Raw genomic sequence first — 25132 nt, 5'->3', positions numbered from 1 at the left:
AATATCTCCTTTCTTGTTTTCTTATAATTGTTGCTTTTCTGGTCTGTCCTCGCCACTAGACTATAAGACCCACAGAAAAGGAACTGTATTCTTCCTATTCACCTTTCAGTCCCTAAAATCTAACATAGATGCATCAAGATGGCACCTTATAAATGTTTCAGATAAATGAATGAATGAATTGGAAAGCTCCTAGAACTGGGTATCAGGAGACTTCCATTCTAGCCCCTGCTCTGTCATTACCTGAATATGCAGCTTCAGGTCTGGGGCTCGGTTGCATCCTCTATCAAGTAAGAAAACCACCCAGATGAGCAGCTGATACCCCTCCCCACCCCGCGCTCAGTACAGCCTGTGGGTCCTCAGAGGATAGTCAAAAGCTCTGGGGAGGCGTGGGATGCGGGAGATCCCGGGCAGACCAGCCTCAGGTCTCCTACTGTCTCCTCAGACAGAGCACCCTGCTTTCACTTATTTATGTATTAAGCTCTCAAATAAGACTTTGTGGGCAGAGTGGGTTTGACAACCAAGAGAAAGCTGTACGACTATAGTAGATGAACCGTCCGGTCCTTTTCTGCTAGATTCCCCCAACCTATTAACCAGGTCCCGCTCCCTCAACACTCGATCCCGGTCCACCTCTGCAGACTCATCATCTTCAATCCCCAAAGCAGTCTATATGTCATTCCAGCTGTGCCCTTTCATCTGCCTGAGACCCCCCCCCTTTCCCATTTTGTTCTGCCTGGGAAAGCCCAGCTCACCCTTCAAGATGCAACTCAAAAGCCTCCCCGCTTCGTTTCCCCACTTCCCCGCCAACCAGAGAACCATGCTCCCTCAGAGCCATACTCACCCCACGGGGCTCCCAGAGCACCTCATAAATACCCTACAGCGTTACGTACCAGCCGCGTGGAATCTTCCGGTTATTAAGCTCTTTCCCGATTAGAATATAGACGCTTCAAAGTCAGGAGACCTGCCTTATTTTCCGTTTAAGTCTCTGATACTCACCACAGTGCCTGATTTAGTAGGCACTAAAGGAAGGAAGTTAGGAAGTCCGAAGTTATTCAGGAAATCAGTAAATTCGCTGATAAGTAGGTTAGGGAATTAGTCAATATGTTAAACTACATGGTAATGGGAAAACCTCTCTTTATCTGAGTAGAGTAATTGGTGTTCAGGTGTAAATAACCACTAGATTTAATCTTCCCAGGCCCAATTACACTTTTTTTTTTCCTTTGGTTAGTTTCTGCTTTATAACAAAGTGAATCAGTTATACATATACATATGTTCCCATATCTCTTCTCTCTTGCGTCTCCCTCCCACCCTCCCTATCCCATCCCTCTAGGTAGTCACAAAGCACCGAGCTGATCTCCCTGTGCTATGCGGCTGCTTCCCACTAGCTATCGGTTTTACATTTGGTAGTGTATATATATCCATGCCACTCTCTCACTTTGCCCCAGCTTACCCTTCCCCCTCCCTGTATGCTCAAGTCCATTCTCTAGTAGGTCTGTGTCTTTATTCCCGTCTTGCCCCTAGGTTCTTCATGACCTTTTTTTTTTTTTTTAGATTCCATGTATATGGGTTAGCATATGGTATTTGTTTTTCTCTTTCTGACTTACTTCACTCTGTATGACAGACTCTAGGTCCATCCACCTCGCTACAAATAACTCAATTTCGTTTCTTTTTATGGCTGAGTAATATTCCATTGTATATATGTGCCACATCTTTAACCATTCATCTGTAGATGGACACTTAGGTTGCTTCCACAAGTACACTTTTAAAAAGTACTTATTTGTCTGATGGCTTTCTTTGGTGGAAGGAAGAGGGAAACGTATTTCTCGAGTGGAGAAACCCTTCTCTACCTTTCACCTACCGCCAGTGGGATCTCTCTCCTTTACACCCTCTTAGGGTGGAGAATCTTTGCTTCCTGGTCCTGAGAGGGTACTAGAGAACCAGGGTGGGCAGGCTGTGAATGACAGGATGACATTAGACGGGGAGGAACTTGCAGAGATCATCTTAACTCTTGGGCAGCGCTGTCTTAGGTACAAGTTTAGAAAGTTCAATGTTGTTTGTAGGCTCCCTGGGAGTATCTAACCGAAGCCTGGCCTATTATACCTATATATGATAGGACCATAGACTCTCGGAGTTAAAAAGAAATTCACACTGAAAGGAACCAAACTCTTCTGAACGTCAAATCACACAATATTTGGGGTACTCACAAAGGGATTGATAGAGAATGTTTCAAATATGGAATCTTCTGGTATCTTGTCCCAACCCACTTTTCAATGTGTAAATCCTAAGTTTGACTGCTCTTCAGGCTGGGAATTACTCAATTTAACCAAAAATAGTTCTAGGTATGGAAATAAAACAGAATACTAGGGATAACAAAATGAGAACAGAGGTATGTTTACAATATACTTAAAAGGTAGATAACCGAAAAGGATATCAGAGTTACAGGCTATGAGGAACCATTCCTATTCTCTCTAGTCCTGCAGAAATGAATCCTCCATACTGCTCGAGGACTTGCCATTTCTGAACAACTCTAATGGGAAAACTTCCGTCATGTTCTCTGCAGCACGCTGTCGCTCGTTGATGGCCATCTGGCACCCCGACATTGTACTCTCTATTGATTTTCTCCAGCTACACGGTTATACTTTTGGAATCAATATGCCTCTCCCTCTCCAACCACTTGATGAATAGCCAAGGAATGCAAAGTCACTTTGATAATAGCATAAGGCAAATATGATTGGGAAGGTAACTCTGGGGCAAGAAATTTTTGAAATGCCTTACTAAATTGAGTAGAGATTGTTTATAAACTTCTCTCACATTTAGAATAGTGATTCTCCATCCTAGTACACCAAATCAACTTTAGATAATAAATACACTGCAATTCTTTTTCTACCATTCTGCAAAGCAAAGTAGAGATAATGTTACCTTCCTAAACACTAACTTTTTTTAAAAAAATCACCATGCCCTTTGTATAGAAGATAAATGAAAGAAAAGTGATTTCTGATAAAAATAATATATCAGCATGTGAATGCTGGGGCATAAGTACATTAGGGAACATAAGAGAGTCGTCAGTTGCCTGCCGTCATTTGTAGAACCACTATGAATGCAACTGCTACAAATGTACCTTCACACAGGTGTGCTGTTTGCTGCTCAAAGACCATGAGTCTTGAGCTGCTGCTGATGTGGTTTTCCCAAATGATGAGCAACTCCTGGTAAATTTTGAGACAAAACAAATTACAACTGTCCCTCAATCTACCCAGTTGTTACATCCCAGGAAAATTCAATGTATATAAAACCATACCAAAAAAACGCTTTGTGTTAATATGTAAAATGAAGATAGATTCAAGCTCAGAAATCATAAACAGTTTTTCTCTTACATGAATGTCCACTGGGACCTTCGGAATCATGTAAGACACAAGACAATGCCTCATTCGGTGGGACAGTCCCACACACTGCAGAATGTCTAACAGCCCAGGCTCCCACCCATTTAATGCCATGAGTGCCCACAATAATCATGTGAACCACAGACACCCTCACAGATTTCCAAAATTTCCCCTAGGAGGCAGTACTACCTTTCCCGAGACTACTGGCTTGCAGTATTTCCTACAGGGTTTCCCCCATTGACCCAAATGATTAAGAGTTGCTTCTAGGGGGGAGGAGAGAAGATGGCGGAAGAGTAAGACGCGGAGATCACCTTCCTTCCCACAGATACAGCAGAAATACATCTACACGTGGAACTGCTCCTACAGAACACCCACTGAACGCTGGCAGAAGACGTCAGACCTCCCAAAAGGCAAGAAACTCCCCCTGTACTTGGGTAGGGCAAAAGAAAAAAGAAATAACAGAGACAAAAGAATAGGGACAGCACCTGCACCAGTGGGAGGGAGCTGTGAAGGAGGAAAGATTTCCACGCACTAGGAAGCCCCTTCGCGGGCGGAGACTGCGGGTGGCGGAGGGGGGAAGCTTCGGAGCCACGGAGGAGAGCGCAGCCACAGGGGTGCGGAGGGCAAAGCGGAGAGGTTCCCACACGGAGGATCAGTGCCGAGCAGCACTCACCAGCCCGAGTGGCTTGTCTACTCCCCCGCCGGGGCGGGCGGGTATGGGAGCTGAGGCTCAGCTTCAGTCGGATCGCAGGGACAGGACTGGGGTTGGCGGCGTGAACACAGCCTGAAGGGGTTAGCGCACCACAGCTGGCCGGGAGGGAGTCCGGGAAAAAGTCTGCAGCTGCCAAACAGGCAAGAGACTTTTTCTTCCCTGTTTCCTGGTGCGCGAGGAGAGGGGATTCAGAGCGCCGCCTAAACGAACTTCAGAGATGGGCGCGAGCCGCGGCTAACAGCGCGGATCCCACAGCAACAGGGGCGCAGAGGGAAAAACGGAGAGGTTCCCGCACAGAGGCTCGGCGCCGAGCAGCGCTCACCAGCCCGAGAGGCTTGTCTGCTCACCCGCCGGGGCGGGCGGGGCTGGGAGCGGAGGCTCGGGCTTCGGTCGGATCGCAGGGAGAGGACTGTGGTTGGCGGCGTGAACACAGCCTGAAGGGGTTGGCGCACCACAGCTGGCCGGGAGGGAGTCCGGGAAAAAGTCTGCAGCTGCCGAAGAGGTAGGAGACTTTTTCTTGCCTCTTGGCAGGAGACTTTTTCTTGCCTCTTTGTTTCGCGGCGTGCAAGGAGAGGGGATTCAGAGCGCTGCCTAAACAAGCTACACAGATGGGCGCGAGCCGCGGCTATCAGCGCGGACCCCAGAGACGGGCGTGAGACGCTGGGGCTGCTGCTGCCACCTCCAAAAAGCCTGTGTGCGAGCACAGGTCACTCTCCACACCACCCCTCCCGGGAGCCCGTGGAGCCCATCGCTGCCAGCGTCCCGTGATCCAGGGACAACTTCCCCGGGAGAACGCACTGCGCGCCTCAGGCTGCTGCAACGTCACGCCGGCCTCTGCCGCCGCAGGCTCGCCCCGCCTCCTCCGTACCCCTCCCTCCCCGCGGCCTGGGTGAGCCAGAGCCCCCGAAGCAGCTGCTCCTTTAACCCCGTCCTATCTGGGCGGGGAACAGACGCCCTCAGGCGACCTACACGCAGAGGCGGGTCCAAATCCAAAGCTGATCCCCAGGAGCTGTGCGAACAGAGACGAGGAGGGGAAATCTCTCCCAGCAGCCTCAGAAGAAGCGGATTAAAACTCCACAAACAACTTGATGTGCCTGCATCTGTTGAATACCTGAATAGACAACGAATCATCCCAAATTCAGGAGGTGGACTTTGGGAGCAGGATATATTAATTTTTCCCCTTTTCCTTTTTTTTTGTGAGTGCATATGTATATGCTTCTGGGGGAGATTTTGTCTGTATAGCTTTGCTTTATAATAGCTTTATTTTACTTCACTATATTATAGCCTCTTTCTTTCTTTCTTTCTTTCTTTCTTTCTTTCTTTCTTTCTTTCTATTTTTTCTCCCTTTTACTCTGAGCCGTGTGGACGAAAGGCTCTTGGTGCTTCAGCCAGGCATCAGGGCCGTACCTCGGAGGTGGGAGAGCCGACTTCAGGACACTGGTCCACAAGAGACCTCCCAGCTCCACGTAATACCAAAGGGCAAAAATCTCTCAGAGATCTCCATCTCAACATCAAGACCCAGCATCACTCAATGACCAGCAAGCTACAGTGCTGAACACCCTATGCCAAACAACTAGCAAGACAGGAACACAGCCCCATCCATTAGCAGAGAGGCTGCCTAAAATCATAATAAGGCCACAGACACCCCAAAATACACCACCAGACGTGGACGTGCCCACCAGAAAGACAAGATCCAGCCTCATCCACCAGAGCTCAGGCACTAGTTCCCTCCACCAGGAAGCCTACACAACCCACTGAACCAACCTTAGCCATTGGGGACAGATACCAAAAACAACGGGAACTACGAACCTGCAACCTGTGATAAGGAGACCCCAAACACAGTAAGATAAGCAAAATGAGACGACAGAAAAACACACAGCAGATGAAGGAGCAGGGTCAAAACACACTAGACTTAACAAATGAAGAGGAAATAGGTAGTCTACCTGAAAAAGAATTCAGAATAATGATAGTAAGGATGATCCAAAATCTTGGAAATAGAATAGACAAAATGCAAGAAACATTTAACAAGGACGTAGAAGAACTAAAGAGGAACCAAGCAATAATGAAAAACACAATAAATGAAATTAAAAATACTCTAGATGGGATCAATAGCAGAATAACTGAGGCAGAAGAAAGGATAAGTGACCTGGAAGATAAAATGGTGGAAATAACTACTGCAGAGCAGGATAAAGAAAAAAGAATGAAAAGAACTGAGGACAGTCTCAGAGACCTCTGGGACAACATTAAACGCACCAACATTCGAATTATAGGGGTCCCAGAAGAAGAAGAGAAAAAGAAAGGGACTGAGAAAATATTTGAAGAGATTATAGTTGAAAACTTCCCTAATATGGGAAAGGAAATAGTTAATCAAGTCCTGGAAGCACAGAGAGTCCCATACAGGATAAACCCAAGGAGAAACACGCCAAGACACATATTAATCAAACTGTCAAAAATTAAGTATAAAGAAAACATATTAAAAGCAGCAAGGGAAAAACAACAAATAACACACAAGGGAATCCCCATAAGGTTAACATCTGATCTTTCAGCAGAAACTCTGCAAGCCAGAAGGGAGTGGCAGGATATACTTAAAGTGATGAAGGAGAAAAACCTACAACCAAGATTACTCTACCCAGCAAGGATCTCATTCAGATGGGATGGAGAAATTAAAACCTTTACAGACAAGCAAAAGCTGAGAGAGTTCAGCACCACCAAACCAGCTTTACAACAAATGCTAAAGGAACTTCTCTAGGCAAGAAACACAAGAGAAGGAAAACACCTACAATAACAAACCCAAAACATTTAAGAAAATGGTAATAGGAACATACATATCGATAATTACCTTGAATGTAAATGGATTAAATGCTCCCACCAAAAGACACAGGCTGGCTGAATGGATACAAAAACAAGACCCATATATATGCTGTCTACAAGAGACCCACTTCAGACCTAGAGACACATACAGACTGAAAGTGAGGGGATGGAAAAAGATATTCCATGCAAATGGAAATCAAAAGAAAGCTGGAGTAGCAATTCTCATATCAGACAAAATAGACTTTAAAATAAAGACTATTACAAGAGACAAAGAAGGACACTATATAATGATCAAGGGATCGATCCAAGAGGAAGGCATAACAATTGTAAATATTTATGCACCCAACATAGGAGCACCTCAATACATAAGGCAAATACTAACAGCCATAAAAGGGGAAATCGAGAGCAACACAATCATAGTAGGGGACTTTAACACCCCACTTTCACCAATGGACAGATCATCCAAAATGAAAATAAATAAGGAAACACAAGCTTTAAATGATACATTAAACAAGATGGACTTAATTGGTATTTATAGGACATTCCACCCAAAAACAACAGAATACACATTTTTCTCAAGTGCTCATGGAACATTCTCCAGGATAGATCATATCTTGGGTCACAAATCAAGCCTTGGTAAATTTAAGAAAATTGAAATCGTATCAAGTATCTTTTCCGACCACAACGCTATAAGACTAGATATCAATTACAGGAAAAGATCTGTAAAAAATACAAACACATGGAGACTACACAATACACTACTTAATAACGAAGTGATCACTGAAGAAATCAAAGGGGAAATCAAAAAATACCTAGAAACAAATGACAATGGAGATACGACGACCCAAAACCTATGGGACGCAGCAAAAGCAGTGTTAAGAGGGAAGTTTATAGCAATACAAGCCTACCTCAAGAAACAGGAAACATCTCGAATAAACAACCTAACCTTGCACCTAAAGCAATTAGAGAAAGAAGAACAAAAAAACCCCAAAGCTAGCAGAAGGAAAGAAATTATAAAGATCAGGTCAGAAATAAATGAAAAAGAAATGAAGGAAACAATAGCAAAAATCAATGAAACTAAAAGCTGGTTCTTTGAGAAGATAAACAAAATTGATAAACCATTAGCCAGACTCATCAAGAGAAAAAGGGAGAAGACTCAAATCAATAGAATTAGAAATGAAAAAGGAGAGGTAACCACTGACACTGCAGAAATACAAAAGATAATGAGAGATTACTACAAGCAACTCTACGCCAATAAAATGGACAACCTGGAAGAAATGGACAGATTCTTAGAAATGCACAAACTGCCGAGACTGAACCAGGAAGAAATAGAAAATATGAACAGACCAATCACAAGCACTGAAATTGAAACTGTGATTAAAAACCTTCCAACAAACAAAAGCCCAGGACCAGATGGCTTCACAGGTGAATTCTATCAAACATTTAGAGAAGAGCTAACACCTATCCTTCTCAAACTCTTCCAAAATATTGCAGAGGGAGGAACACTCCCAAACTCATTCTACGAGGCCACCATCACCCTGATACCAAAACCAGACAAAGATGTCACAAAGAAAGAAAACTACAGGCCAATATCACTGATGAACATAGATGCAAAAATCCTCAACAAAATACTAGCAAACAGAATCCAACAGCACATTAAAAGGATCATACACCATGATCAAGTGGGGTTTATCCCAGGAATGCAAGGATTCTTCAATATACGCAAATCAATCAATGTGATACACCATATTAACAAATTGAAGGAGAAAAACCATATGATCATCTCAATAGATGCAGAGAAAGCTTTCGACAAAATTCAACACCCATTTATGATAAAAGCCCTGCAGAAAGTAGGCATAGAGGGAACTTTCCTCAACATAATAAAGGCCATATATGACAAACCCACAGCCAATGTCGTTCTCAACGGTAAAAAACTGAAAGCATTTCCTCTAAGATCAGGAAGAAGACAAGGATGTCCACTCTCACCACTATTATTCAACATAGTTTTGGAAGTGTTAGCCACAGCAATCAGAGAAGACAAAGAAATAAAAGGAATCCAAATCGGAAAAGAAGTAAAGCTGTCAGTGTTTGCAGATGACATGATACTATACATAGAGAATCCTAAAGATGCTACCAGAAAACTCCTAGAGCTAATCAATGAATTTGGTAAAGTAGCAGGATACAAAATTAATGCACAGAAATCTCTTGCATTTCTATACACTAATGACGAAAAATCTGAAAGTGAAATTAAGAAAACACTCCCGTTTACCATTGCAACAAAAAGAATAAAATATCTAGGAATAAACCTACCTAAGGAGACAAAAGACCTGTATGCAGAAAATTATAAGACACTGATGAAAGAAATTAAAGATGATACAAATAGATGGAGAGATATACCATGTTCCTGGATTGGAAGAATCAACATTGTGAAAATGACTCTACTACCCAAAGCAATCTACAGATTCAATGCAATCCCTATCAAACTACCACTGGCATTTTTCACAGAACTAGAGCAAAAAATTTCACAATTTGTATGGAAACACAAGAGACCCCGAATAGCCAAAGCAATCTTGAGAACGAAAAATGGAGCTGGGGGAATCAGGCTCCCTGACTTCAGACTATATTACAAAGCTTCAGTAATCAAGACAGTTTGGTACTGGCACAAAAACAGAAATATAGATCAATGGAACAGGATAGAAAGCCCAGAGATAAACCCACACACATATGGTCACCTTATCTTTGATAAAGGAGGCAAGCATATACAGTGGAGCAAAGACAGCCTCTTCAATAAGTGGTGCTGGGAAAATTGGACAGGTACATGTAAAAGTATGAAATTAGAACACTCCCTGACACCATGCACAAAAATAAACTCAAAATGGATTAAAGACCTAAGTGTAAGGGCAGACACTATCAAACTCTTAGAGGAAAACATAGGCAGAACACTCTATGACATACATCACAGCAAGATTCTTTTTGACCCAGCTCCCAGAGAAATGGAAATAAGAACACAAATAAACAAATGGGACCTAATGAAACTTAAAAGCTTTTGCACAGCAAAGGAAACCATAAACAAGACCAAAAGACAACCATCAGAATGGGAGAAAATATTTGCAAATGAAGCAACTGACAAAGGATTAATCTCCAAGATTTACAAGCAGCTCATGCAGCTCAATAACAAAAAAACGAACAACCCAATCCAAAAATGGGCAGAAGACCTAAATAGACATTTCTCCAAAGAAGATATACAGATGGCCTACAGACACATGAAAGAATGCTCAACATCATTAATCATTAGAGAAATGCAAATCAAAACTACAATGAGATATCATCTCACACCAGTCAGAATGGCCATCATCAAAAAATCTAGAAACAATAAATGCTGGAGAGGGTGTGGAGGAAAGGGAACACTCTTGCACTGTTGGTGGGAATGTAAATTGATACAGCCACTATGGAGAACAGTATGGAGGTTCCTTAAAAAACTACAAATAGAACTACCATACGACCCAGCAATCCCACTACTGGGCATACACCCTGAGAAAACCATAGGTCAAAAAGAGTCATGTACCAAAATGTTCATTGCAGCTCTATTTACAATAGCCAGGACATGGAAGCAACCTAAATGTCCATCGACAGATGAATGGATAAAGAAGATGTGGCACATATATACAATGGAATATTACTCAGCCATAAAAAGAAATGAAATGGAGGTATTTGTAATGAGGTGGATGGAGTTAGAGTCTGTCATACAGAGTGAAGTAAGTCAGAAAGAGAAAAACAAATACAGTATGCTAACACATATATACGGAATCTAAGGAAAAAAAAAAAAGGCCATGAAGAACCTAGTGGCAAGACGGGAATAAAGACACAGACCTACTAGAGAATGGACTTGAGGATATGGGGAGGGGGTGGGGTGAGATGTGACAGGGTAAGAGAGTGTCATGGACATATATACACTACCAAATGTAAAATAGATAGCTAGTGGGAAGCAGCCGCATAGCACAGGGAGATCAGCTCGGTGCTTTGTGACCACCTAGAGGGGTGGGATGGGGAGGGTGGGAGGGAGGGAGATGCAAGAGGGAAGAGAAATGGGAACATATTGTATATGTATAACTGATTCACTTTGTTATAAAGCAGAAGCTAACACACCATTGTAAGGCAATTATACTTCAATAAAGATGTTTAAAAAAAAATAAAAATTAAAAAAAAATTTAAAAAAAAAGAGTTGCTTCTAGCTGTAAAATCAAAGAACAATAGCATGAGAAAGTAGCCTGAAGCTCATCTAGTTGGCACCCTCGTTTTACCCATGTGAGGTAAGTAACTTGCCTTTGGACACTCGGTTACCACATAATCTAGGATGAAAAACAAGGCTTCCCTTTCCGTGGTTTTTATTTCTCATTGAAATTAGAAAGGTACCCTTGAATGTGTCTCTCTTACACATGAGATAGTTGAAACAAACGATGAATGACTAACAACATTTTCCAGTTTTTTTCCAGGATACTTGGGGTTGAAATCACTCACTCCTGACCACTGAGCTTCACTGCCAAGCTGGAAACTTTCTAGTGTCCACTAAAAGCTTGGATTCCTGCATACAAATAAATCAGAAGGCTTCAAAAATAAAATCCCTCACAATGTGTTCAAAATGAGAATGTGTCCCAAAGAATGATTTATGGTAGCAGAAATCGTCCTACATGGTTAGTGGCTAATTGATTGTCCCACTGTTCTCCCCAGACTCCAGTCATCAGGATCGAAGCAGGTTTGGGGAAATGAGTGACTAAGATTCTATATGTTCCTGCACCGTGCACAGCACAGGGCCTCTTACTCCAATCCAGGAGATCAAGGGGCAGGTCCCTTCACAAGACCTAAAGAAGACTTGGCTCTTTGCTAATTACCCTTGGTCAGTGGGTTCTGATGGTGAATTGGGTGTTTTTTAATTTAATTTGTCATATCAAATATTAAGGAGAGAACATTTGACTACCCAAACTTCACAATATTGGCTCTCCAAATTAAATTTGCAATCAAACGGATGCCCATTTCAAAAGCATTCCTTGGACAAATTCTACTTATAAGCCTTGTACATTATCAGGTGGTATATAAGGATGGAGAGAAGAAGCTCACAGAATATAAGAATTATTGGGTATATAGAGATTGGTTCAAGATGGCAGAGTAGAAGACCATGCTCTCACTCCCTCTTTCGAGAGCACCAGAATCACAACTAACTGCTGAACAATCATCGACAGGAAGACACTGGAACTCACCAGAAAAGATACTCCACATGCAAAGACAAAGGAGAAGCCACAATGAGACAGTAGGAGGGGCGCTATCAAAATAAAATCAAATCCCATAACCGCTGGGTGGGTGACTCACAAACTGGAGAACACTTATACCACAGAAGTCCACCCACTGGAGTGAAGGTTCTGAGCCACACGTCAGGCTTCCCAAGCTGGGGGCCTGGCAACAGAAGAAGGAATTCCTAGAGAATCAGACTTTGAAGGCTAGCGGGATTTGATTGCGGGACTTCGGCAGGACTGGGGGAAACAGAGACTCCACTCCTGGAGGGCACACACAAAGTAGTGTGCATATCGGGACCCAGGGGAAGAAGCAGTGACCCCATAGGAGACTGAACCAGACCTACCTGCTAGTGTTGGAGGGTCTCCTGCAGAGGCAGGGGGCAGCTGTGGCTCACCAAGGGACAAGAACACTGGCAGCAGAAGTTCTGGGAAGTACTCCTTGGTGTGAGCCCTCCCAGAGTCCACCATTAGCCCCACCAAAGAGCCCGGGTAGGCTCCAGTGTTGGTTCGCCTCAGGCCAAACAATCAACAGGGAGGGAACCCAGCCCCACCAATCAGCAGACAAGCGGATTAAAGTTTTACTGAGCTCTGCCCGCCAGAGCAACAGCCAGCTCCACCCACCACAAGTCCCTCCCATCAGGAAACTTGCACAAGCCTCTTAGATAGCCCCATCCACCAGAGGGCAGACAGCAGAAGCAAGAAGAACTACAATCCTGCAGTCTGTGGAACAAAAACCACATTCACAGAAAGACAGACAAGATGAAAAGGCAGAGGGCTATGTACCAGATGAAGGAACAAGATAAAACCCCAGAAAAAGAACTAAATGAAATGGAGATAGGCAATCTTCCAGAAAAAGAATTCAGAATAATGATAGTGAAGATGATCCAGGACCTCAGAATAAGAATGGAGGCAAAGATTGAGAAGATGCAAGAAATCTTTAACAAAGATCTAGAAGAATTAAAGAACAAACAAACAGAGATGAACAATACAATAACTGAAATGAAAAATACACTAGAAGGAATCAATAGCAGAATAACTCAGGCAGAAGAACGGATAAGTGACCTGGAAGACAGAATGGTGGAATTCACTGCTGCAGAACAGAATAAAGAAAAAAGAATGAAAAGAAATGAAGACAGCCTAAGAGACCTCTGAGACAACATTAAACGCAACAACATTCCCATTATAGGGGTCCCAGAAGGAGAAGAGAGAGAGAAAGGACCCGAGAAAATATTTGAAAACATTATAGTCGAAAACTTCCCCAACATGGGAAAGGAAATAGCCACCCAAGTCCAGGAAGCACAAAGAGTCCCATATAGGATAAACCCAAGGAGAAACAGGCCGAGACACATAGTAATCAAATCGGCAAAAATTAAAGACAAAGAAAAATTATTGAAAGCAGCAAGGGAAAAATGACAAATAACATACAAGGGAACTTCCATAAGGTTAACAGCTGATTTCTCACCAGAAACTCTACAAGCCAGAAGGGAGTGGCATGATATGCTTAAACTGATGAAAGGGAAAAACCTATAACCAAGATTACTCTATCCAGCAAGGATCTCTTTCAGATTCAATGGAGAAATCAAAAGCTTTACAGACAAGCAAAAGCTAAAAGAATTCAGCACCACCAAACCAGCTCTACAACAAATGCTAAAGGAACTTCTCTAAGTGGGAAACACAAGAGAAGAAAAAGACCTACAAAAACAAATCCCCAAAAATTAAGAAAATGGTAATAGGAACATACATATCAATAATTACCTTAAACGTGAATGGATTAAATGCTCCAACCAAAAGACACAGGCTTGCTGAATGCATACAAAAACAAGACCCATATATATGCTGTCTACAAGAGACCCACTTCAGACCTAGGGACACATACAGACTGAAAGTGAAGGAATGGAAAAAGATATTCCATGCAAACGGAACTCAAAAGAAAGCTGGAGTAGCAATACTCATATCAGATAAAACAGACTTTCAAATAAAGAATGTTACAAGAGACAAGGAAGGACACTATGTAATGATCAAGGGATCAATCCAAGAAGAAGATATAACAATTATAAATATATATGCACCCAACATAGGAGCACCTCAATACATAAGGCAACTGCTAACATCTATAAAAGAGGAAATCGACAGTAACACAATAATAGTGGGGGACTTTAACACCTCACTTACACCAATGAAGATCATCCAGAGAGAAAATTAATAAGGAAACACAAGCTTTAAATGACACAATAGACCAGATAGATTTAATAGCTATTTATAGGACATTCCATCCAAAACCAGCAGATTACACTTTCTTCTCAAGTGCACATGGAACATTCTCCAGGAGAGATCACATCTTGGGTCACAAGTCAAGCCTCAGTAAATTTAAGAAAATTGAAGTCATATCAAGCATCTTTTCTGACCACAATGCTATGAGATTAGAAATCAATTACAGGGAAAAAAACGTAAAAAACACAAACACATGGAGGCTAAACAATACGTTACTAAATAACCAAGAGATCACTGAAGAAATCAAAGAAGAAATCAAAAAATATCTAGAGACAAATGACAATGAAAACACGATGATCCAAAACCTATGAGATGCAGCAAAAGCAGTTCTAAGAGGGAAGTTTATAGCTATACAAGCCTACCTCAAGAAACAAGAAAAATCTCAAATAAACAATCTAAACTTACACCTAAAGGAACTAGAGAAAGAAGAACAAACAAAACCCAAAGTTAGCAGAAGGAAAGAAATCATAAGGATCAGAGCAGAAATAAATGAAATAGAAATAAAACAATAGCAAAGATCAATAAAACTAAAAGCTGGTTCTTTGAGAAGATAAACAAAATTGATAAGCCATTAGCCAGACTCATCAAGAAAAAGAGGGAGAGGACTCAAATCAATAAAATTAGAGATGAAAAAGGAGAAGTTACAACAGACACCGCAGAAATACAAAGCATCCTAAGAGACTACTACAAGCAACTCTATGCCAATAAAATGGACAACCTGGAAGAAATGGACAAATTCTTAGAAAAGCACAAACTTCCAAGACTGAACCAGGAAGAAATAGAAAATATGAACAGACCAATCACAAGTAATGAAATTGAAACTGTGATTAAAAATCTTCCAACAAACAAAAGTCCAGGACCAGATGGTTTCACAGGTGAATTCTATCAAACATTTAGTGAAGAGCTAACACCCATCCTTCTCAAACTCTTCCAAAAAATTGCAGAGGAAGGAACACTCCCAAACTCATTCTATGAGGCCACCATCACCCTGATACCAAAACCAGACAAAGATACTACAAAAAAAGAAAATTACAGACCAATATCACTGATGAATATAGATGCAAAAATCCTCAACAAAATACTAGCAAACAGAATCCAATAACACATTAAAAGAATCATACACTACGATCAAGTGGGATTTATCCCAGGGATGCAAGGATTCTTCAATATATGCAAATCGATCAATGTGATACATCATATTAACAAATTGAAGAATAAAAACCATATGATCATCTCAATAGATGCAGAAAAAGCTTTTGACAAAATTCAACACCCATTTATGATAAAAACTCTCCAGAAAGTGGGTGTAGAGGGAACCTACCTCAACATAATAAAGGCCATATATGACAAACCCACAGCAAACATCATTCTCAATGGTGAAAAACTGAAAGCATTTCCTCTAAGATCAGGAATAAGACAAGGATGTCCACTCTCACCAATATTATTCAACATAGTTTTGGAAGTCCTAGCCACAGCAATCAGAGAAGAAAAAGAAATAAAAGGAATACAAATTGGAAAAGAAGAAGTAAAACTGTCACTGTTTGCAGATCACATGATACTATACATAGAGAATCCTAAAGATGCCACCAGAAAACTACTAGAGCTAATCAATGAATGTGGTAAAGTTGCAGGATACAAAATTAATGCACAGAAATCACTTGCATTCCTATATACTAACAATGAAAACTCAGAAAGAGAAATCAAGGAAACACTCCCATTTACCACTGCAACAAAAAGAATAAAATACCTAGGAATAAACCTACCTAGGGAGACAAAAGACCTGTATGCAGAAAACTATAAGACACTGATGAAAGAAATCAAAGACGATACCAACAGATGGAGAGATATACCATGTTCTTGGATTGGAAAAATCAATATTGTGAAAATGACTATACTACCTAAAGCAATCTACAGATTCAATGCAATCCCTATCAAATTACCAATGGCATTTTTTATGGAACTAGAACAAAAAATCTTAAAATTTGTATGGAGACACAAAAGACCCCGAATAGCCAAAGCAGTCTTGAGGGAAAATAACGGAGCGGGAGGAATCAGACTCCCTGACTTCAGACTATACTACAAATCTACAGTAATCAAGACAATATGGTACTGGCACAAAAACAGAAATATAGATCAATGGAACAAGATAGAAAGCCCAGAGATAAACCCATGCACCTACGGTCAACTAATCTATGACAAAGGAGGCAAGGAATATACAATGGAGAAAAGACAGTCTCTTCAATAAGTGGTGCCGGGAAAACTGGACAGCTTCATGTAAAAGACTGAAATTAGAACCCTCCCTAACACCATACACAAAAATAAACTCAAAATGGATTAGAGACCTAAATGTAAGACTGGGCACTATAAAACTCTTAGAGGAAAACATAGGCAGAACACTCTTTGACATAAATCACAGCAAGCTCTTTTTTGATCTACCTCCTAGAGTAACGGAAATAAAAACAAAAATAAACAAATGGGACCTAATGAAACTTCAAAGCTTTTGCCCAGCAAAGGAAACTACAAACAAGACGAAAAGACAACCCTAAGAATGGGAGAAAATATTTGCAAATGAATCAACGGACAAAGGATTAATCTCCAAAATATATAAACAGCTCATGCAGCTCAATATTAAAAAAGCAAACAACCCAATCCACAAATGGGCAGAAGACCTAAATAGACATTTCTCCAAAGAAGACATACAGATGGCCAAGAAGCACATGAAAAGCTGCTTAACATCACTAATTATTAGAGAAATGCAAATCAAAACTACAATGAGGTATCACCTCACACCAGTGAGAATGGGCATCATCAGAAAATCTACAAACAACAAATGCTGGAGAGGGTGTGGAGAAAAGGGAACCCTCTTGCACTGTTGGTGGGAATGTAAATTGATACAGCCACTATGGGGAACAGTATGGAGGTTCCTTAAAGAACTAAAAATAGAATTATCATATGACCCAGCAATCCCACTACTGGGCATATACCCAGAGAAAACTATAATTCAAAAAGACACATGCACCCCAATGTTCACTGCAGCACTATTTACAATAGCCAGGTCATGGAAGCAACCTAAATGCCCATCGACAGATGAATGGATAAAGAAGTTGTGGTACATATACACAATGGAATATTACTCAGCCATAAAAAGGAACAAAATTGGGTCATTTGTAGAGACGTGGATGGAGACTAGAGACTGTCATACAGAGTGAAGTAAGTCAGAAAGAGAAAAACAAATATCATATATTAACGCATATATGTGGAAGCTAGAAAAAGGTACAGATGAACCGGTTTGCATGGCAGAAATTGAGACACAGATGTAGAGAACAAACGTATGGACACCAAGGGGGGAAAGCGGCAGGGGGTGGGGGTGGGGGTATGATGAATTGGGAGATTGGGATTGACATGTACACACTGATGTGTATAAAATGGATGAGACTAATAAGAAAAAAATAAATAAATAAACATAAAAATAAATTATTGGGTAAAGATGTGGATCCTGCACTGCAGAGAATAAGTTAGTTACCTCCTAAGCCCTTTCTTATACTGCACTTAAAAAGAAACCTACTCTATGTGCAAACTCAACTCCCTTCAGGAGAAAAGAACACATAAGTTACACAAGTCCACCAAGCATCCAAGAAAATATCACCAGGTCTCACATTCAGCACTTACACACTCTATACTTTCCTTATAGAGTTCCTCGGGCCTTCCTTCTGACACCACTTCCTCTTAATTTTAGACTCACCCTAACAATTTAAACATCAGGTGTTGGAAGCAGCAATTTAGAATAGGAGGAGGTCCGACTGCTCCATGTAAGCCTTGCGACAGCAACAAGAAGAAACAACTGAGAGGCTGACCTCCAGGAAGTGGATGAAAACTATTTTACAAAGTGGAGGGAAGGGGGATGACATAGGAACTCAAAATAAATAGCAGCCTAGGCCATTCAAGGTAGGGACAAACAGCTTTGCTAGCCTTGAGAGCATCTCCATAACACAGGACAATACAGTAACTAATGTAAAAGAAAATTATGTTCAATATATTTTGTAGCAAAATTCCATATAACAATAGAATCTTCGATTGTCAGAGTAGAAAGACACTTAAGAGAGCATCCCAGCCTAATTCCTTTACTTTACAAGGAAGGAAACAACATATAGGGGTACACAGGTTCAAGGTAGAGTTGAGACAAGAGGGCAGCCCAGCTGGTCCAGTTCTCCTTCCACACGGACGCCCTGACACTGATGCCACTGAGTGGAAGGAAAAGAGACAGTGCATCACATTTAATCATTCATTGTGTCCACGCTTTTGACATCTCTGTTTTTGCTTCCTTGCATTGATTTTACTCCCTTCAAAAGGAGAAGAAACTTGTTCTCTTTAGTCCCAAAAGAGTGAACAATTTTTCCGTGATTTGTGATGAGAGAACCTCAAGGTTGGCTCTTAACAAAACTGGGACTGAAAGTAAAGCTTACTTTGAGTTCCCTTCTACCTCCTCCTATATCCCACTCCTGGTGTGTTTCCTCCAAGCTGTCTTATGTCTGTCCTTCCACTTGGTACCCCACCCACTGGCCCCAAATCCAGAGTTCCTAGTACAATGTAGAATATTCTCCCAACTTCCAGAAGTTTGGTGTATTCCCTGTCTCTTTCTAATTTGATCTCTAATTCTATAAAACAAAAAAATGAGGCAATATACCAGTGTTTCTCAAATATAAGTGGGGAGCTTGTTAAAATGCAGATTCCTGGTCTCCATCTCCTGAAACTACAGTTCAACAGATGACTCTGGTGGAAGGGGGCCCTGACCCACTTTGGAAAACACATGGCTTCTGCTTGCCTCTCCAGCCTCAGATCCTCCCAGCACCCCCAGGCACAACCCACTCCACCCGAAGCTTCATACTCTCTCTCCCCACCATGTCTTTGCCTCATGTTCCACCTTCTGAGTGTAATTAATTCCTCCGTATACCTCAAAACCAGCTGAGGCACATGTCGTATCTCTGCTCTCCTTGTTCCTGTACGTCTCTGCATTATTGAGCTTATACAGCCTACGATGTGAGCTGATTTCCTGGTATAGCTCCCCTTGAAGGCAGGGCCCTGCCTCACTTGTCTTTTTTTAGTCCCAGCACTTAGCACCCTCCCAAGCACACAGTAGGCACTCTAAAAGTGTTCATTAAATTATCTTTTGTATGTGCTAAATTTCCTAGTTAATAACTAGTCATTTATTTATATTTGCATTGTTATTACCCACCCACACGCCAGTATAGTACAGGATTTTCGAGGGTTGCTTGAGGTATCACTCTCAAATGAGGAACACCTTTTGTAACAGGTAAAAATGAAAGAGAAGAATGCTAGCATAATCTAACCCTGGTGCCATCAATTGTGGGGTCATAATGAGTTAGATCCATGCTCACTCAGGATATCTGACACCTAAGGAACAATGACAGAGACACATATGATAACCGGGAGTTTTCCTAATGAAGAAGATCAGCTTCTAATAGTTCCTTAGAATTAGTTCTGGCATTCACGCAGGTTAAAAAGTTTTCCAGAAGTGAAGCTGGAACACATTAGAACTTCGGATTGATTCATTTATATAAAACTTTGCCCATTTGTTCTAAGATCCCAGAGATTTCCAGTATTTTCTACCCAAGATGGTTAACCACCAGAAGTTTAGCTCATCTCCTGAAATCCATCATCCATGTGTGTGTCCCATGCAGGTGTCTGCTATGCAGAGTTTGGAGTCCGCGTCCCCAAGACCACGGGGTCGGCCTACACCTACAGCTATGTCACCGTCGGGGAGTTTGTGGCATTCTTCATCGGCTGGAACCTGATCCTGGAGTACCTGATTGGCACCGCGGCCGGCGCCAGCGCTCTGAGCAGCATGTTTGACTCACTGGCCAACCACACGGTCAGCCGTCGGATGGCAGACAGCGTGGGGACCCTCAACGGCCTGGGTGAGACTGCCACAGACTCTAACCCCAACATGCAAACTTGCTGAGCCAAATAAATGGGTTCCTCTTTCAGGATGCAATTTGGCAAAATGTATCCAGGGCCTTAATACATCTTCTTTTGCCAAGTAATTCCCCTCTGAATCTAGCCTAAGGAAATTATTCTAGTTTCCATAAAAGCTTTATATGAAAAGATGTTCATCACAGCCTTATTTATAATAACAAAAAATTAGAAACAGCTTAAATATTCTACAGTGATTACATAAACTAGGGCAGCATATTATATAGCTAGCAATTAAAAGGAAGACCAGGAAGACTGCTGTAATAGCATGGAATATGTTTTTGATGCGATGTTGTATGACAAAGGATACAAATTGGACATGCATCATGTTAGTAACTATATAAAAATAAAACTAATACAGGAAAAAGAACTATAAGGAACTTCTCCAGTGGTTTCCTTAGAACATTTTTTAAATTTTTCATAAATAAGCATGCATTAATTTTTAAATAAGAAAATATATTTCTAAAAGAAACAGAATGGATGAGTAACCGAAATGAGTGAATACTAAATAGTCAGAAGCTCATGTAACAAATACCTTGAGACTTCAGGCTCTGAGCCTCACTAACCACCCACTTTCCATCCTGATGTCTGACTATCCCTTTACATTCAAGGGAAGCTAAACAGCAGTTGAGGAAGCTTTGGGGTCTTGCCCCAGAACTTCCAGGAACTAATTCAGTGGCTGCATGCAAGTCATTTGACTTTGGTGCCCCTATCTCAGAAGAACTGACCAAAATGCTGAGCACCTAGATACCATGAGAAGATAACAAATATGAAGACCACATTTTCTCAGTATAATGATTTCATAGAATTTTAGGTCTGAAAGTGTCCTCCAAAATCAGGTAGCCCGCCCTTTCACTTTACAGATGAGGTCCGGAGAAAGGAGGCACTTGCCCAAGGCCACACAGCTGGTTACAGGCAAGAGTTCAGCTGAAATCCAGGAGCATGACTGCTGAGGCAGTGCCGTCTCCATTCTATAGAGGGCAGGAGTCCACTGGCCAACAGACAAGACCAAAAAGGCGGGGCATGTTCCCCGGCCATCTTCTCCGCAACCACATTCACTCAAATGGAAAGAACACCCTTCTTCCAATAATTTTCAAAGACACGTATTTCTAAATTTGCTAACAAAGAGAAATTTATGGACTATAAACTAAACAACAATGAAGATAAAGCAGTGCAAATAACATGTCAGATCCATGTATACATCTGAATGTCCTGGGACAGTCCTGATTTTGGATGTTCCGTGCAATGGTTCCACAGGCACTGCTGTAATTGTCATATCATGTGTCCCAATTTTTGGTCCAGGATATTAGGCCACCTCACCTATACACCAAAACCTTCCCATTTGCAAACAGACACCTGTGGACCACAGTGGAGGCGCACACACACACACACACACACACACACACACACACACACACAGTTCCTTCTCCCTCCGTAACAAACTGACCCCCTTTCTCTGAGCTGAGCGCAGATGCACCGGGGTAGGCCTGGGAGTTCTTCTCCCTGGACAATATTAGCTCATGTCTTTCCACTCTAGGGAAAGGAAAACAATCATACCCGGACCTTCTGGCTTTGGTGATCGCAGTCATCGTCACCATCGTTGTCGCACTGGGGGTGAAGAATTCCGTGGGCTTCAACAACGTACTCAATGTGCTGAACCTGGCAGTGTGGGTGTTCATCATGATTGCAGGCTGCTTCTTCATCAACGGGAAATACTGGGCTGAGGGCCAGTTCTTGCCCCACGGCTGGTCAGGGGTGAGTTCATTCCTAAATCCCAGTGTACCTGTTGCACGCTCTGCCTTCCACCCTGTGACAGTCTGAGACATACTTTCAAGAAGATGCTGCTTGTCTCATAACCTTCATGGCACTCTTTTCATCACCTTTTATCTGAATTTAATTGGAATGTTCTGAAGAAGTGGTTCTTTTTTATTTATTTGTTTCACAAACATTTGAGATCCTATTTTATGTGGAAAACAATAATAGACTTGAAGTTTTGGTCACTTGCAATATACCTAATATTACGCTAAGTGCTCTGCATATAGTATCTCATTTAACCTTCCTAATAACCTTGCAAGGAGGATATTTACATTCTGGTCTTACAGATGAAAAAAACTCACACTCAGAGAGGTCAAATGGCTTGCTATTAAGCACACAGTGTAAGTGCCCAAGTCAGGACCCAAAGCCAGGACTGTCTGACTCCACAGCCTGTACATGAGCAGCTCAGTCCTACAGAATCTCTCTACAGTCTATTCAGACAGTCCGTAAATACGCAAGGCAGTAAAGGAGGCCGGGAGAGTGGGCGGGTGAGGAAAGCAGGAGTGTTGCCTGGGTATGGAACAAGAAAAGAACAGTTTTCAAATCTAATCCCAACATTTGACCCAAGGTGGAGAGCCCTGCTGGGTCTGAGAGCAGAGAAGCCCACCTGGTGTGGTCTGGGGGTTGGCAAGAGAGTGCGCTGGACCAAAAGGACATTTTCAGATCTCATCCCTGTGATCTGATGGTGTGGTTTATGCTAAAGAAAGATGGGAAGGTCCGAGTGGCAAATTCTTTATACTGAGAAGTACTAGTTCTAAGTTGCACCTGGATTCTTTCTCTAGCACGACTAAAAATGCTTACTTTATGGATTTACTGGTAAAATTCACCAGCTCATTCTTCTTTTTTTCAAATAGTAGAATATAAATCAGAGAATTTTGAGTTAGAAGGGATCACAGAGGTCACCTGGTCCCATCCCCTCACTTAACAGGTAAATAAACTGAGGCTGGGAGAGGCACACCCACCCAGAATCAGTGACAGAAGCAAGTCCAGGATTCCACCCGTTTTGCTTTTGTAATTTTTGCTTACACTGGTTTTCCTCCAAGAGGTCCAGGGACCAGAAATAGCTCTTGGAGAACACTCAAAATAACTTCTGTGTATTCTAAACCATGCCACGCTGTTCAATGCAGAGAAACAAGCAAGGAAGCAATTTAAGCCAAGATTTCTAGTCTTCTGCTTATCAGTAAGAATTCTGCAGAGTTCATCCCTCTCCCCTGAAGTGAATAAATCCTAAAACTGGTTAAAACCAGAAGAAGAGACAAAGAAACACTGTTAACCCCATTGTGAATTCCCAAGTCTATATTTTCTTATGATACAAATCATTCCCTTCCTATCAAATAAGAAAACAACAAATTATAATAATGAAAAAGAAAGAATGTTTTCCCAGAACTCAACTGCATTTTCATCATAGCACATGAAAATGTTCTCACCATTTTCTTAACAATGTAAGAAATTACTGGGTCATGGACCTACTACGAGACTTTGGCCAACAGTTAACTTCTGTGCTTTCAGGTTTTCTCACCTATCAAGTGGTAAAACTAATGACAACCAAATGTTTGCAAAAAAAGAATAAAATCTCAGATGTCTTTATGTGCACACTGTGTGGTTAGCAACAGCGATCATGACAGGAGGAAGCAGCTAGAATTTACCCACTACCTGCTGGGTGCCCAGCATTCAGCTCTAGGAATATTATCTCACGCTTATAACAAAACTTTAAAGCAGGTGCTGCTATCCCCAACTTACAAATGGAGAATTCAAGGCTCAGAGAAGCTGGGTAACTTGCCTGAAGTCACTTAGCTAGTCGGTGCCAGGACTGAAATTCCCACCCAGGTGTGTGGCTCCAACGTCCCTTCCACTACACTGAGTACCTTATGTATGATGACCCCTCCCTTCTGAGCCTTCTTTAAAAAAAAAGTAAGAATGTAATTAATCTGACATGTTACATTTTCATTTCCTTTAAGCCTTCACAAAGTCTTGGGGTCTTGGAGCTAGAAGGAGCATTAAGATGGGGGTATAGTTAAGCCAGCCCAGGCCAAATGTGCATTTTTACTAAGACATCATATCAAAGCAATTTGAAAACTCTTCTTAATTACTCAGATCATGTTTAATTTTCAAAATCTTCCTAATAACTTATCTAAATGGCACACACTGTAGTCTAGGCCCCATGTGAAGACTGGAAATAGTCAATATCCTCTGTGTAGATACCCTTTGCCCATGCTGAAGAAGATGAACCAGTCTTTTAGCTCTTCCTTTTGTGCTTTGTTCCGGGGTCTTTATTCTCTTTGCGGGGTCTCCTCTCCCTGCTCAGGGGCTCCACATCCTTCCTCAGTCAGGAGCTGCCTCATCACGGAAGGAGCTAATCAAGCCAGGTTTAGGGGCTTCCCATTTACCCAATCCCAGTTCTCACTAGCTTCTACAGCAAGAAAAGAAAATTGGAAATCAGGCATAAAAAAGAAAGGAAGGATGCCATCCCTAACGATTTTTTCCTTATGACATACTCTTTCACATACACTTTTCATTTACTCTTGACCACAGCCTTGCAAGATAAGGACAATGATCTCCACGTTTATATCGAAATAACTGAAGTTTAGAAAAGTTAAGATCACAGATCTAGACTGTAATAGAGTTGAAATTCAATCCCAGTCCTAGATGAGCCAAAGCCCTTATTTACTCCATTACGTCCAGGTTTGCACGCATCGAACCAACTGTCTTTTTTGGCACCTTTGGCCACTGACCTCACTCCAACCCAAACCTGCTACCTGGAGTAGGCTTGTCATTGGTCACCAAAAAAGCTTGGCTGGCATTTTGGATTTTTCGCTGCAAATCCATATTCCCTGCAAGAAATTCAAATATATGTCCTAGGGCTTCCCTGG

General features: G+C 41.8%; 1 protein-coding gene across 1 annotated transcript in view; it reads left to right on the top strand.

Annotated features, from left to right (window-relative positions):
* Nucleotides 1-25132, top strand: part of SLC7A14 (solute carrier family 7 member 14) — a 76125-nt gene that overhangs the window by 15963 nt on the left and 35030 nt on the right. Inside the window, exons 2-3 of the mRNA XM_059921998.1 lie at nt 20156-20392; nt 21985-22202. Coding sequence (XP_059777981.1) covers nt 20156-20392; nt 21985-22202 — 455 coding nt within the window. The remainder of the gene's footprint in view (nt 1-20155; nt 20393-21984; nt 22203-25132) is intronic.

This window comes from Balaenoptera ricei, chromosome 4, assembly GCF_028023285.1.
Source record: "Balaenoptera ricei isolate mBalRic1 chromosome 4, mBalRic1.hap2, whole genome shotgun sequence".
Classification (NCBI taxonomy): Eukaryota; Metazoa; Chordata; class Mammalia; order Artiodactyla; family Balaenopteridae; genus Balaenoptera; species Balaenoptera ricei.
The sequence above is the reverse complement of the archived record's forward strand: the minus strand, read 5'-3'. Positions and strand labels throughout refer to the sequence as shown.